At 36.3% G+C, this 15,936-nt stretch overlaps 1 protein-coding gene across 1 annotated transcript; it reads left to right on the forward strand.

The window, feature by feature from the left end:
- The first annotated feature begins 11,861 nt into the window (after positions 1 to 11,861).
- Positions 11,862 to 14,621, forward strand: LOC126829926 (uncharacterized). The gene is made up of 3 exons (XM_050560102.2): positions 11,862 to 12,154; positions 12,860 to 12,938; positions 13,220 to 14,621. Exon 3 carries the CDS (start codon positions 13,377 to 13,379, stop codon positions 14,319 to 14,321), a length of 945 nt encoding a protein of 314 aa, XP_050416059.1. The 5' UTR covers positions 11,862 to 12,154; positions 12,860 to 12,938; positions 13,220 to 13,376; the 3' UTR covers positions 14,322 to 14,621.
- The last annotated feature ends 1,315 nt before the right edge of the window (positions 14,622 to 15,936 follow it).

A 15,936-nucleotide genomic window follows, 5' to 3' on the forward strand; every position in this document is an offset into this window, starting at 1 on the left:
CCTTCACTATAAAAATACCTGATACTCTCTACATGCATTGTATCATTGTTAGAACAAGTCAGATCTACGGATGGAAAGTTTTCACCATTTTTACATACTGTAATATCTATACCTATATATAAGAAAATATAAATATAATCAGGCCCTTGATTATAAAAATACCCGATACTCTCTACATGTATCATATCATCATTGGTAGGACAATTCAGATTCACTGATGGGAAGTTTTCACCTCCTTTACATACTGTAATATCTATACCTATATATAAGATAATATAAATACGTTAAACAAGCTGGGTTAGCTATATATAATATCTATACCTATATATAAGAAAATATAAATATTTATAAGTGTGATAAACAGGCTAGGTTGGCTATATATAATATCTATACCTATATATACTATTCAAAAAAAGTAGGGGATATTTGATTTTGGGGGCATAATACTAAAATATGCAAATGACTACGAAAAAAGTCACTATAGAACCTAACAGAAGAAACATTTCCAGTTACATGTGACGCCCAAACGCACCAATAGCTACCGCATGGAATGCAGGTGATGCTTGGGATCATCATGGGGGTCCAACCCAAGATTTGCACGACTCTGACTTTGAATGTTACAGTCATTGTGGCATTGAATTCCAGGGTGGAAACATCAGTTTAATTGTTTTAGTGACCAGAAAACAAATTTTGATATGCGTCGGCTTACCCAAAATGAAAGGTTACGTGCCCTTGGCATGCTATAGATCGGCACAACACAGGCTGTTGTGGCGCGGACGATGAATGTTTCTCAGTCTGTCATAAGCAGGCTATGGTCCAGATACCGTGATACACAATCTGTACAGGACAGACCACGCTCAGGTCGACCAAGGGCGACAACTCAAGCCCAGGATCGATTTATCCGTACCTTGGCCTTGAGAAATCGTGTCATCACAGCAAATCAGATCAGCGCTCGTCTTCAACCAGACACTGGTGTGAGAGTGAGTGGCCAGACGATTCGGAATCGACTGCATAGGGGTCACCTTCGCGCCCGACGTCCTCGCGTGATCCCTTGTTTGAGAGATCATCACATTCAGGCAAGACGTCGTTGGTGTAGGGATCGTCAACACTGGGATAATCGACGCTGGAGCAATGTGATGTTTTCAGATGAGTCAAGGTTCACTGTTAATTTTTTGGACAGACGTAGGAGGGTGTGGCGTCGTCGAAACGAGCGCTTCCAAGACGTTAACGTCATCAGACATGACCGATTTGGGGGTGGTTCTGTTATGGTGTGGGGAGGCATCACTGTTGCTGGAAGAACGGCTTTACATGTTGTTGCAGGGCGTGTTACAGGCCAGTACTACCGGGACAACATCTTGGCAGTCCATGTTGTGCCGTTCGCACGACGTCATGGCCGCCGTTTCATCTTCCAGGATGACAACGCAAGATGTCACAGGGCCAGGATCGTTACAGGTTACCTCCAACAACAGAACATCACCACATTACCTTGGCCAGCACTGAGTCCCGACCTCTCCCCCATCGAGCATGTCTGGGACATGCTTGGACAGAGGTTACGTCAACGTCAACAACGTCCTGCCAATGTCCAAGAACTTGCTGCTGCGTTGCAACAGGAATGGGACAATCTGGACCAAAATGACCTTAGACGTCTCATTAGGAGTATGCCACGTCGGATCAATGCTTGTTTGGCAAACAGAGGAGGATTTACCCGTTACTGACTTGGTTGTGATGCTGTGGTAACTTTGCTGTTTGACCCCGGGTATCATTTTACCCTTATAATGGTCAGTCTGTGCCTTACTTAGTCTAACGATCATTTGGAATAAATCGATGAATGTGAAATTCATTTCATTTTGTCATTTGTTTCTTCGTCAGTTTCAATAGATGACTTTAATAACACTTAAAAATCAAATATCCCCTACTTTTTTTGAATAGTATATAAGATAATATAACAAATAAATTTGTATCTATAAACATTGAGGTGCCAGATATAAAAGTAATACACCAGCTGAATTTGCAGTGTTTCATTTGGCGTTTTACGGAGATGGTATGCCACAGTGAAAGAAACAATACACATCCACACATTGAAGTGTGGTATAGGTAATTACATTATTATGAGGAAAAGGCAGTACACCGCGAGACGGATACTTTCTACATGTATTATATCATCCTTGTTAGATGATATCCACCTTCTTTACACACTGTAATACACCTATATATAGGAAAATATAAATATTAATGGTAAACAAGCTGAAAATTAACAATTCAAAATCATGGACGGGGAGTTTTAACTATATGGCCACTATACGCCCTGTCGTGTATCAAATATCATATAAAGAAATATACCATATAATTATACATATACCATATAAATATAACTGTATACCATATAAATATATACCATATAATATATACCATATAAATATAATATACGAACCTGTCGTGTATCCTACTATATATAACAAATATAAGACATGAGCTGTACAAGCCGCCATGTTTTGATCAGTAGAAATATTCAAAACGCTGTCTTTATTCGTGTATATAACCACGTTTATAACAAGGAAGTAGTAATACATAGGGTGAAATATGATAAACACGAATACAGATAAAGAGAGGTGAACCTATAAAGCGAGAGAGTCGTATAGGGGAGGGGCGGGGTAAAGTCATTCAATAATGATTTTTTTTTTTTTTTTTTTTTTAATGATTCTTTGCACGTATGCATAGACAGGTCGATTACAATGGCGTTGTAACGTGCATTCGTTGTAATAAAGATACGATACTATCAGATGACTAACCGAAAATATCCGTCGTAAAATCTTAGACCTCTAAGGCCCCTCTTTCCTCGTATTAAAGATGATCTCATAGTGGCGAGAATATATGTAGCGCAATACTTTAGACCAGTGGGTATAGACCACTTGGTATCAAAGTTTACATATAAACTAAATAACGACGGACATATCTAGGGTGTAACTAGCCAGGGACGACGTGGAAGTAGAAATACATGATCACAATGTCATGGTTTTATTGGAAGTAAAACTACATGCTGATAATGTCATGGTTTTATTACATACACGTGATACAATCAGTATTTTATTGTAAATTTATGAATTGTCGGGATAAAGTTTGAAATGTATAATACTGTTAACCATGTTTTTCCTATATTAAAGTAACAACACTGTTATTAAATTTATACAAATCAACAGCGTCCTGTCTTTGCATGGAGTTAAAACATACAATTTTATGTTGCAAACCTACACATATTTTTTGGCTACCAAAAAAATGTTGGTTTACAGTAAATAACGTCTTAAACAATGGGAATTAGCCAAGAATAATTTTAGTCTTGAAGCCTCAGCTGTACAGCGTAGTTGACGCTTACGGCTAACCACCGGACCCATTAACTCGATCTGATAAATACGTTTGTTGTTTGACCCGTCCGTAGGTGTGTCTTGTATAATTGTTTATGTGTTGTGTGGCCCTCCTGTAGCCTACTTTCTATTCAACAATTGGTAAGATTACAATCTGATAAATAACTAAAGGCTAATACATGACTACAATTGGTATGACTAAACCATGATAAATAACGACAAGTTATTCTGACTTGTATATATGTAGTGTAGCTTTAAAAATCAATGACTAAAAACTGTTGTTAATTTCAATATGCAATTCACTAGGGTTAACCCTAAGCCAACGACTAAAAATACTGTTGTTCATTTCAATATCTGATTCACTACGTACTGATATGTGGCATATCATAGTGTATACATGTAATCTATGATATATAAGAAAGGTAAAGGTTATGTAGACCGTGAAAGCTTGCACATAACACGTGGGAAAATCCTCATACAATAACCCCAAACAATATTAAACTTCCTTGTTGATTTCCAGTGTTAAAACATCTCTACTAACCGATCATATATTTAGTTTATGTTATATTACGTTCTATTAGGTATATGATATGTTACGTGAATTAAGCGACCATGTATATAGTATATAATATACTACGTTCTATTAACCGATCATATATTTAATATATGATATATTACGTGAAAGTGTGTAACTATAATGAAGGTTTTGGTGATCCTCATTGCTTCCTGCCAATGTATGTTGTTTATAAATGGTAAGTTACTATGTTTATTATACGGAATACTTAGCTTAATGTTATAAATATAAATAAACTGTACGTGTTTTTATTATACTTTACTGAATGGTATATGTATATGGTGGGGAGATGGTCTAGTGTGTTAATGCGTGCGCGTGAAATTACAAACACTGTCATTGAGTCAAGTGGCGTGATTCCGATTCCCCGTGTGTTCGTGACAAGGAGTATGGTGCCCTGTCCAACCTCGTGGGTTTTCTCTGCGTCCTCCGACCCACCACTACCAAAGATCCCTACACACAAGGGGATTATTGACATAGAATTGAAATGACCTAGTTTGTGTCGAGTGGACGACAGATTCCATTTCTCTGGCTCACTAACCAGGAGATGCCGGTGTTGTTCTCGGTAGTGGTCTTCCTCAAGATTCTGCAACGTGAGTTATACTTGTCAGTGACCGAGAGTCTGACAAAGGCTAGTTTCTAATTGTTCGGAGGGACGAAAAACCCAGATAGAGAGAGAGAAAAATTGGGTTTAACGTCTACTCGACACAAACTAGGTCATTTCGTGACTAACACATGGTTTAATTTTATTTCAATAATTCGCTTGCGCGTAGGGGTCTTTAGCCGTGGGAGGAAACCGGAGGACCTGGAGAAAACCCACGAGGTTGTACAGGCAACCCTACTCCTTGTCACGTACAACCGGGGAATCGAAACCATGCCAGTTGACTCAATGACAGACCGTATGATACAGCGCGCGTGCCAACCATTCGGCCATCCAACCCCCCGTAAACCCGGAAAGCCCATGTATAGGTTGGTGTGCACACAAAAGAAACGTTGGCAGTTGGGATTCAAGCATTATTTCTCTCATCGCACACTATATGTAAATGACATGAATATAATGTTTATTTAAATGTTTACTGAAGAATGTTTGTAAAAGTGTTATACTACAGTTTTTATGTGTATAAAACAGGCCAACATTCGGTAAATACACGTATCACACCACCAAATATTATAAACGGGAACAGGTTATTAGGCCTGTATTTAAATCTGGTCTTATATTGACGTTTAAAGATAATACTCGTCATTTGTTAGAGCTAATTCAGCTTGTTTATCTGATCTATCTATATTTGTTATATTTAGTAATAAAGCTAACTCAGCGTGTTTATCGTATTTATTTATATTTATATTTTCTGATATATAGGTATAGATATTACAGTATGTAAAGGAGGTGAAAACTTCCCATCAGTGAATCTGAATTGTTCTACCAATGATATGATACATGTAGAGAGTATCAGGTATTTTTATAATCAAGAGTCTGATTGTGGTGGTTTTACAGTACCATGTGGTCAACCATTGAATAATACAGATACAGGTTTAATAACATCTTGTATTGGACAACCATCACCATGTTCACAATTTATACCTAATTATAGTAATTGTACAGGAAGTACTGTTAACTATAGATGTATTCCAAGTAAGTAAACATATACATAACAAAAAAAGTTAAGCACGCCCCCCCCCCACCCAATAAAACCTGAATTATTGGTATATGTTGAAACCAAATTTCAATCCTGATGATGACAAATCAAAGAGTGTTATATTGGTGAAAAAATAAGGTGTTACTTATTGGGAAATCTCTCTCACGAACGCAGCCACACCAAAGTTTCAAACAACCACAAGCATTGGGTATTTAAGGATCGGTATCGACTTCATTATCACTTTTTTGCATTTCTGATTGACAATTACGGGGGATCCGTAATGGTTTGGGGAGGTTTCTCCAGCGACTGTAAACTGGATTTGGTGACTATACAAGGTTCACTAACAGGCGCTCGCTACATTCAGAAGGTTCTGGATCCTTGTTCATGGACGATAATACACGACCTCTTCGTTCACGTGCTGTAAACCAACATCTGGCAAATAATGGTGTGACACGAATTCCTTGGCCAGCAATGTCTCCTGATTTGAACCCAATCGAATATGTTTGGGACATCATGAGCCGCCGTCCACAAAACCCGAGGCAAGTGGAGGCAGCTCTTCTCGAGGGGTGGCAGCGGATACCGATGGAACAATTAAGGAACCTGGTTAGGGGTATGCCAAGAAGAGTGGCTGCAGTTATTCAGGCATGTGGTGGCAGCACACGTTACTGATGTTTTGTGATTTCTGGGATACTGATCCACTTTATTTAAACTGCCTTTACCGGGTGGCACACACGAAGAATTGAAACTGACGATACTTAAACACCCATGTCTTTTGGATGAATTTACATTTTAATTTCACTCTGTGTTTTCCTGCACGTTTAGTGCTTAGGCGAAAGACCGAAGACATTTATCGTTCAAGTTCGTTGCAACAACCTCTGTGGGAGATTTTAATTTTTTAAATTACACGTCTCTTTGTACTAATTTAAAAAACATGATCTCCACACATTCGGCATGTGCCAGTATTTAATAATTCTTTTTTAAAAATGGAATTCTTTTTAACCTAATCACCTACAAAATAAACATTACACGCGTAGGAATACACACGAAGTTTGTTGCCGAGTGCCATTTTGGCCAATCAAAATAAAGAATACGTTTAGCCCCGATCCTTCAATCATGGCGTATTATAGTCAACAAGGACACGTTTTTCTGGCATTCTGACCAGAAAAATGAAGTGCCTTATTCATCAGAAGGCAACTCAGCCCTGCAAGTTACTGGTTTTTAACGGCAACACCTGGAGGCATTGTGTGGAATATTCAAAACAGTGGCAGACTTTGGATGGAGAAGAAAAAAACATTGCAATCACGTATCGAGATGTGTTCGAAGGTATGTTTGTATGTTATTATTAGTTTATTTTATTATTATTATTTTCTTAGTCTTAGTTAGTCTAAGCCGTAAAAAGATCTGCAAAGATTATTGATCCTACAGGCGGAAATGCTATTTAAATAAGCAATTTTAGATTTTGATTTCATTTAGAGATTGCATTGCTCAAAAAAAAATTCACACATGTGACATACAATTATGTTTTTTCTATCATATTTCCTATTTTCTTTAGGAACAAAGGAAGAAGCTTCAAAGGTGAATCAAAAAGATTTTCCTGTAAAGTTGCTGCTCTTTCCTGGGCTTTTAAAATCAAGTTATTCCATCGGATTATAATTTTGTTTTATCTTATAGTAAAACTAATGTTTTAAATCTGTATCATTAGTCGAGTTTAAATTTTGAACAGTTTTACAATTCAAGTAATCTTTGTTAATATTGAACCTATCATTGAACTCGCTATAACATATATTAACCATAACAAATTCATTATGCATATTTTGTACACTTTAGTCCATGAATGATTTAGTATAATTATAAAATCAAAATCAACATGTTTTTATTAAATTTTAAAATGACTTTGTATATATGTTTTTACATACCTATTGTATGCTGATTCAAGCCTATAAATTCATATCTTATCAACAGAGCTTGTACATACTGTTTTTTTCCATATTCATTTTCATTAAAATCAGAACTTTTGTCAATTAAAGTCATTACAGTAATATTTAAAGGAGCTAAATCGCTAACACTTGAGACCTAGAAATTGACAAAAGTGGGTCGCAACGCATATAATACTGTAGTATGAATGTATATAAACTGATTTACATTTAATGGTTTCCATTTTTACTCCAATTTCAAATCAGTAATGTTCGGGCGAAATAAGTCAGCAATCTCAATCGAGTGCAAATTTCTAGCGTCTGGTTATTCCAGTCTATATACGCCGTTTGATTTGGTGCAATGTGTCTAGCCTCGTCTCTCGAGTCTCTTGATACAACTGGGACTGAAGCGCATTATGGTACACGATTCGTGTACAAATGGTAAAATGTTTTTGTCTTAAATATTTGATATCAAAAGCCCATCTTTTTCCTGTACAATCACAACATGAATGTTGATTTAATTTGACAAATAAATCGTGTTTTCAATGTTGAAGATTTTGGATGATATTGAGTTAGAGACTTAGCTACTTTAATGTTTAAATTTTGAACTACATGTATTAAAAATCTTAACTATTTCTTTATATATCAGACATGTGCAGCATACATATTTATTTTAGTCTATTATGGTACATTTTTTCTCAGTTGTTTGATGTTAATTATCAATGAATTAGTGTATGTGTAGTGTGTACATGTGTGTGTGAGTGTATGTAATATATATATGTGTTTATTTATGTATTTGATTTATTATTGTAATTTCATTATGTTTTGATTGTAATATTTATATCTGTTTGTATTTTTTTTTTTGGAGAGTGGGGTTGCCTGCTCTATTATCCAATTATCTTTAATAAATAATGTTAAAAAAAATAATTTATTTTTAAAACTCCCATAGACCGCTCCTTTGAGCAAGACCAAGTAGTCTATATATATTTTTTAAAATAGGGGAATGAACAAACAAGGGGCATTTTAGCCAGTTGTTAGAACACAACCTGTATTATACCTATGCATTAATTTCAAAAAGTCATAATTTAGCAAACACAAATAACTGTCCACAAAACATCAGTTAATTGTTATTACATTGTCAAACCTTATTAGAGGTGCTTTTGTGGGTATATAAGGTATTTCCAACCTTATATGGAGGGTTCGGGGATTAAGCAGTGTATGAGGGGGGGGGGAGTGCTGGGCCTTGCCTTTGATTTATGCATAGTTATATTATTTGGATGCTACAGTGTCGAATTTATTAGAGATGAGGAAGGGTGGGCTTAGGGGATCTATTCTAACCAGTTAATATTAGGGTGAATTCGACAATGCAAAGTATGTATGTCTACACACGCAAAGACTACAGTAGGAAGAGAGCCTCTAATAAAATATAGCTTCACACACCTTGATTGATTTTGATATTTGGCAATTATCTATATTTATATTCGAGTATATATAGGCCTATATCATTGCTATCAAACAACATTTCCAACCCTTCTCAAATTATCTTAATAGTAATACTCGGAGCTGTGGTGGGACGTTAAACACGATGCATGCAAAAATTAATTCCACAGTGTCGTGTAGGCCTACTTTCTTAAGAATAATAAATTGATTCATCACATTTACACAGGCTACAAACAGCCTAAAATTTGTTGAGAGAGGACAAGCCCGTCAGGTATTACCGGGTAAGAGGGGTAAAGCTTGTCTGGCATCGGGGAAAACTTTCCGTCTGATGGGGTGGAGGGTCCGAAAACACGGCACATGTGACATAATCGTCAAGTGGTAAGCAGCTGTCAGTTGGACACCTCTACCCAATGACTATGAGTCATCGCTGACCTAAATCTTTCACATTTATTCACTTATTACATTTTAGCCGACACCGGTAAATACCAGTATTAATAGTGCGCACTTTCTTTTCATTAGAAATATGATTTACAACGAGTTTGGCTAAAAAAAATCGAACTAATTATATTATAGCAAAACAACGACATTGATCTATTAAATTCTCCTTAAGGTCACGTGTATTTACTGTTATTCGCTATTTACTAGATTTTCATTGGCTGAAAGCTCGCCGTCTCACTACTTTTATTATTGCGAGGACAAAAAATGCTGTCGTTTAGATTATTGGTTTAAAACGTTTCTGGCACATAAATTGGAGTGTGGCAGTTTTGTTTACAATACATTAGGGTTATTTCTCGAGAAATAAATATTAAAACTTTCCACAGCGGTGAGTTACAACGACTTTTGAAAACTAAGCTAGTTAGAACTTCCCAGTCCTCCGCCTAGCTTGACATGCCGTTACAAAACTTCACTTCCAAATGACCAAATGATTGTTCTTTTATTTAAAATTTGTTTTGCTTATCTTCTTTTTCTCAGTTTCATACCATACTCCCATGAAGTTCATCCCTGTGTGAAAAATCAGGGGGGTGGTTAACTTTTTTTGCTGTGTATATTTAGACACTGACTTTGTGCGCTTATTAGTGTTCTGCTTTCGAACTAAATCACTACTCGAATAGTCGGTAAATATCAAGCAAATATTCGAATAGTTGCTATAAAAATACGAGAAACCAGAACATATAATTAATATGTATTAATTCTCAACCATCTTTAATACGATATTTAGAAAGACGTGTAACATTCGTACATTGCCTGGTTTTAGCCTGTTTCTATTATCTGTCATAAATAAACCCGCGGGTCCTACTAAGAACCGACAAGAGCGACTTGTTTTGTCAGAAGAGCTCGCAGTGTTGCAAAAAAACAAATGATCGACAAGGAAAGATATGTTTGATCAAAATATACACAAAATAAACATGTGACAAATAAATAAGTCGCGTGACTCACATAAAAAATGAATTGAATGTAAATTGAGGAAAGTATGCGGCTTGTAGAAGTCTATGCATGTCTCCACCAACCATTCTATTCTCACCAATGAGGAAACAAGGATCAAGATACAAAATGAAATTGTCGATGATTAGCAGGACCGTAACCTACCGCGACACACACCCACTCAGATGATACGCTGGTGGCTCGTATCAAAAACTTGGCCAATTTAGCAACTTCTGGAAATAGATAGCTTATATCATAATCAAACTGATGAATATGTCCATGATAAATTATTTGCTCTCAGTATGTCATCTAGAAGCACCTAGAAAGTTACGAATGATGAAATTGTACTCCTCAGTATATGATGTTTTCTATTACAGGAGAAAATGGTCAGGATATGTGTCAAAGCAAATTTATTTTAAAAGAAGATCCAGTCAGAATATTTCTATTTTCACCAAATTATCCAACAGCAACGAGTGGCCTTAAATCAGATGAACCAACTTGTAAATGTGATATACGTGGCACAAACATAACATCTATAACTATATTAGATCTTGTATTAAGAACTGTTAGTAAAGGAGTAAGATCTAATTTATTTATACAATATGGTGATATAACTTATAATAAAACAAGTAGAGAAAACTCTCAATCTACTTTACACAATCACAGACTACAAACAACAAGAAGAATATCAACAGCTGATATTATATTTACTCATCAACAAATAAATGGTCTAAAACTATGGATTGAAATACAAGGTAAATATTGAAACCTCGTTATCAAATGTTATGCCTAACAACTACAAACAAGTAATTCGCAAAGAAACAGCAAGTCCTTGTTTGTTTTTTGGGTTCAGCTGTGTAATGCATCTTAAGGTATATACAACTGACGGTAGTTTTTCCTTTGATGTGCATAGCAGTTATATCTCATATCAACCTGTCATCGCATAATCCAAATTTTCTTCAGCCTTTGACTAGCAGTAGATCCTCATCGGAATTTGCATTCACATCTATTCCACCGTCAATCTGTTGTCTAAAAAGAATTGATTATTCGTCTGATAACATATTACTAACCATTTTGTTTTTGCTTTCAATTCAATTGCACCTATGTACACCCCAAAATGGCGACAGTATAAACAATGCATCCACGTGATTAATTCGGTAATTTTCGTTATTTGGCGGAAACTAGCGAGCAATTATCCAATCATTGTTGACTTTTAATAGAAGAGTCCATTTAATTTAAGGGTGATTAAAACTATGACGTTGTATATGTCGGATATAAACCTTCTCTCCCTCGGATTGATATATCCACCCCGGGTAGGTTAATATCCTATACATAAAAGTGACTAGATAGAAACGTTAGACGTTGCATCTGATATCGTCTAACACCCTTCACAGGTATACCATAAAGTAAAAGTATATAAGCGATTCATGTGTTGTGTAGATGGATGCAAGTTGATTCTTTTCAACTTCGTTTTAGGTATATCGTTGACAGGTTCTTGTAATATAAATTCTACAGATGTTTCACAAAGAACCATCACACCAATTATTTCCTCATCCAGTCCTCTGTCACCAGATAGTTCTACTAGTACAGGTTCATATTCTACAGAGAATGATTTTTCTACCAGTGTAACCATCCATAACTCTACAGCAAATAACACAGATTCCAGCATTACAACCTATCCCAGTACTTCAAATAACACTGATTCAAACACTACAGCAGATCCCAGCATTTCATCTGAAATATCACCTGGTTCAACATCAAGAACAGCAACCAGTCCAACAGATATTGCAGCAGCAAAACCAACAAACAACGGTACGGTTAACTGGATATAACAAAATTAAAGAAGGCTTATCTTATGTCCAAATGATTGAAAACTCAGAGTCCCTTTTATCACCAATAACATTCAATTTTACTAACGATATCGGCCATGTGACCAACATGGCTATTGCTATTTTTACTCTGTCAAGTTAACTGACACAACCCAGAAAAGAAAACTGATGAATTGAAAGTAAGATGACAACCACTATATTTGATAATCGTCGCATTACTGCTTGCAATATAGAAAACTGCAAAATCGCTTTTGAAAAATAAAGTTAAACTGGGCCCAATAATTCGCCCGAAACCGTTTCTTAATCTAAACAAATACTTAACAATAAGAAACATGGCTCAATTTACAGCCCGTATACTACCCCCCCCCCTCCAATAATAACTGATTTATTAATTTCACAAGCCAGTATAGTAACATTAACGGAGGTTTACTATTTATTCTAATTTATTGTGAATTTTGATAGCTGTTGCTTTCAAGGTTTCCAGAGCGTTGTATATTGGTTGTTGATTGTGAGGGGTTTTCATCCTTTGAATTAGTACTGTTTAGTTTAAAATTGCGGATTTTAAAATAGTATGCTTCGTAATTTGATAAAATGTATTTGACCGTGTTGAATCAATTGGTTGAACTTCCCCATAATGTTTTTTTCATTTGGATGTATTTGTGATACTTGGAATTGTTCTTCTATTCAGATTTATTGTTGATAGTTGGTTGTGTTGTTGGTGGACTGGTGTTGATATTCATACTAGTAACTGTCTGTGTTTTATTAAGGTGAGATACATTTTTAAAATATCTCCCGCAAAACATACTGACGGGATATTAAATAGGTGTCAATATTGGATGCGTTTATTGCTTTCAGTAGATTTACTAAAATGTTTCGCAAAATGCTATGTATTGTTATCTATTGTCATCGTGTAAGTTAGAATTAAACGATGAATCAGGAAGAGACATTTATGTAGCAGAAAATTACAAAATGTTTACAAACGGATTAATATTAATATTTTAAATCCTTCAAATTCTATTGTAAATAATTGTATGAATATCTATTTCAGAGTACGAAGAAGGAAAGCTAATGTTTTACAACAGAATGTCCACGTGCATATTAACAATACTGTTAACAATACTACTCCAAATTACTTCGTACTAGAAAGTTTGAATAGCCAGGATGAGGATGTTAAACATGATAATATTAATATCAATTCATCGAACATGACAGCAGGTCATACACCAGAATATGCCGTTGTGAATAAGACCGGAAGAAGGTTTAATGTGACTGAAATGAATCCACCTAATCAAGCAACAAAGAGCAATGCAACTGGTGTGTCAGATATGGAAATACTAGAGAACGAACTCTATATACCCTACGAGGCACCAAACAATCCAGATGACACTGCTACTGCAGCTTCTACAACCAATAATATGCCACAACATCGACCATCTGGAGATATGGAAATACTAGAGAACGAACTGTACATACCATTCGAGGCATATCAAAATCCAGATGACACCAGTGCTGTGGAGTCTACAAGCAATAATATACCACAACACCGACCATCAAGAGATATGGAAATACTCGAGAATGAACTGTACATACCTTACGAAGCATCTAACAATCTAGATGACACTGGCGCCGTGGCGTGTGCAACCAATAATATACCACAAAACCGACCATCAAGAGATATGGAAATACTCGAGAACGAACTGTACATACCTTACGAAGCATATAACAATCTAGATGACACTGGTGCTGTGGCGTGTGCAACCAATAATATACCACAACAAAGACCATCAGGAGATATGGAAATACTAGAGAATGAACTGTACATACCATACGAAGCATATAACAATCCAGATGACACTGGTGCTGTCGTGTCTACAAGCAATAATAATATACTACAACATCGACCATTAGGAGATATGGAAATCATGGAGAATGTTGTTGAGGTTTCAAAACCTATGACAAGTAGTGTATATGATAATGCATCCGACTACGGGACAAAGCAAAACGTTGCTACACCCGACATGGAAAGCCGGACAAAAGAAAACGTTTCTATATCTGAAATGGAAATAATAGAAAATGATTTATATGTTCCTTTTGAAGACACGGAGAAAGCTGTTTACGACAACGCGGCTGAAGCCCAAAATGATGTATAGGTTCCATTCGAGAAAACACAAGCATGATTTCTGTTCTGTGGATAATATGATAACGCCTATGAATCCGTAATTGCCCAAACACAAACAATTGTAATCCAAAATACGAGCATTGGGTCTTGTGTACGGATTCGAAACTATGTCTAAAAAGTGCGTCACAAAAGTTGCTTTTATATATTTAAGTACACTGTTGTCAACCTATTGACAACACCCCTCCCCCTTACAAACAATCTCCATAGTAACAGATTAGTAAATGTATATACATGTATGATTAATATAGTAGTTTCCTAAAATCATTGTACATATATAATAGTGTAAAGATACATTGTTTGTTTATTGTTATGTTCACGGTAGGTCTAATACAGTAATATTTTAATATTTTCTAATCTACAATATTTAAATATATAAATAAAACAAATTAAAAAATGTTATTGTTGTTTACAACAATGCATCTATTCATTACAATTCTACCACGGTTCTATGTAAATCACTGAGAGTTATGAAACAATCAGGGAACTCAATTTAAAACGAATTACCATAAACGACACCTACAAATTACCGCAAACAAGGCCTACGCATTTTGTCGCATTAATGACACATTTGACTCATTGTCCAGAGTGAATAAAATAATGACAGGTGCACATGTGCACATGACAAACATAGAACCGCTTTCAGGACGGATTACATCAACCTATATGATATAAGTCGGACATCTCTATATATAGCTTACGTTATCGATAATATAGCCAGATTAAAGCTTTCTGCATTATCACTGAAGGTTATGAAACAATTAGGAGACTCAATTTAAAATGAATTACCGTACACGACACCTACAAAGTACCGTAAACAACGCCTACCTACGTCCCCGATTCATTCAGGAGTGGCTATCAACAATGGATAATGGCAGGTTGAAAAATGGGTGAAAATGACAAACATAGAACCACTTTTAGGACGGATTACAACAACTTAATATGATGTCGTTTGGGCTATGCAACGCCCCAGGACCCCTGAACGTCTGTTGGAGAATGTGTGCTAAGTGTACTCTGCTGACATTATTATGTATTCGATTCAACGAACCTCTCGATAGGATAGACGATGCCAGTGGCGTAGCCAATATTAAAAAAAATTGCTCGTGGAGGTTACCTCCCCCCACCCAAGTTGCTCGAGGTGCATACGGCTCTTGCAGGGTGCATCGGCATCCCAACCCCACACCAAAATGCCTATTGTAGTTGAATAATACCAGAAAACAACTAAGCTTTGGTATATTGTAGATTTGACTTTACCTTGGTCCGTTCCGCTACAAACATGCGGATTCAATTGTGTGGGGAATTCCCTTCAGTCACGTGGTATGTTATGTTGGGATATATGAAATGAAATTAATTGAAATGGGGTTTAACGTCCTACTGTTCTGCTCCGAACTGGGCTAATGAAGACGGGCATACGCCATACAGTGTGCTATGTGGGAAATTTTGCCTGGACAGCGGCACTACGGCCTACTCTTATATCGAATTCCAACTGTCAGGAGATCTTTTACGTGCACACCAATGTGTACACGGGACCTCGGTTTTTCGTCCCATCCGAACGACTAGACAGCTGTCCTTGTCAGGCCCTCCATCCC

The sequence above is a fragment of the Patella vulgata genome, chromosome 8 (genome assembly GCF_932274485.2).
Source record: "Patella vulgata chromosome 8, xgPatVulg1.2, whole genome shotgun sequence".
NCBI lineage: Eukaryota > Metazoa > Mollusca > Gastropoda > Patellidae > Patella > Patella vulgata.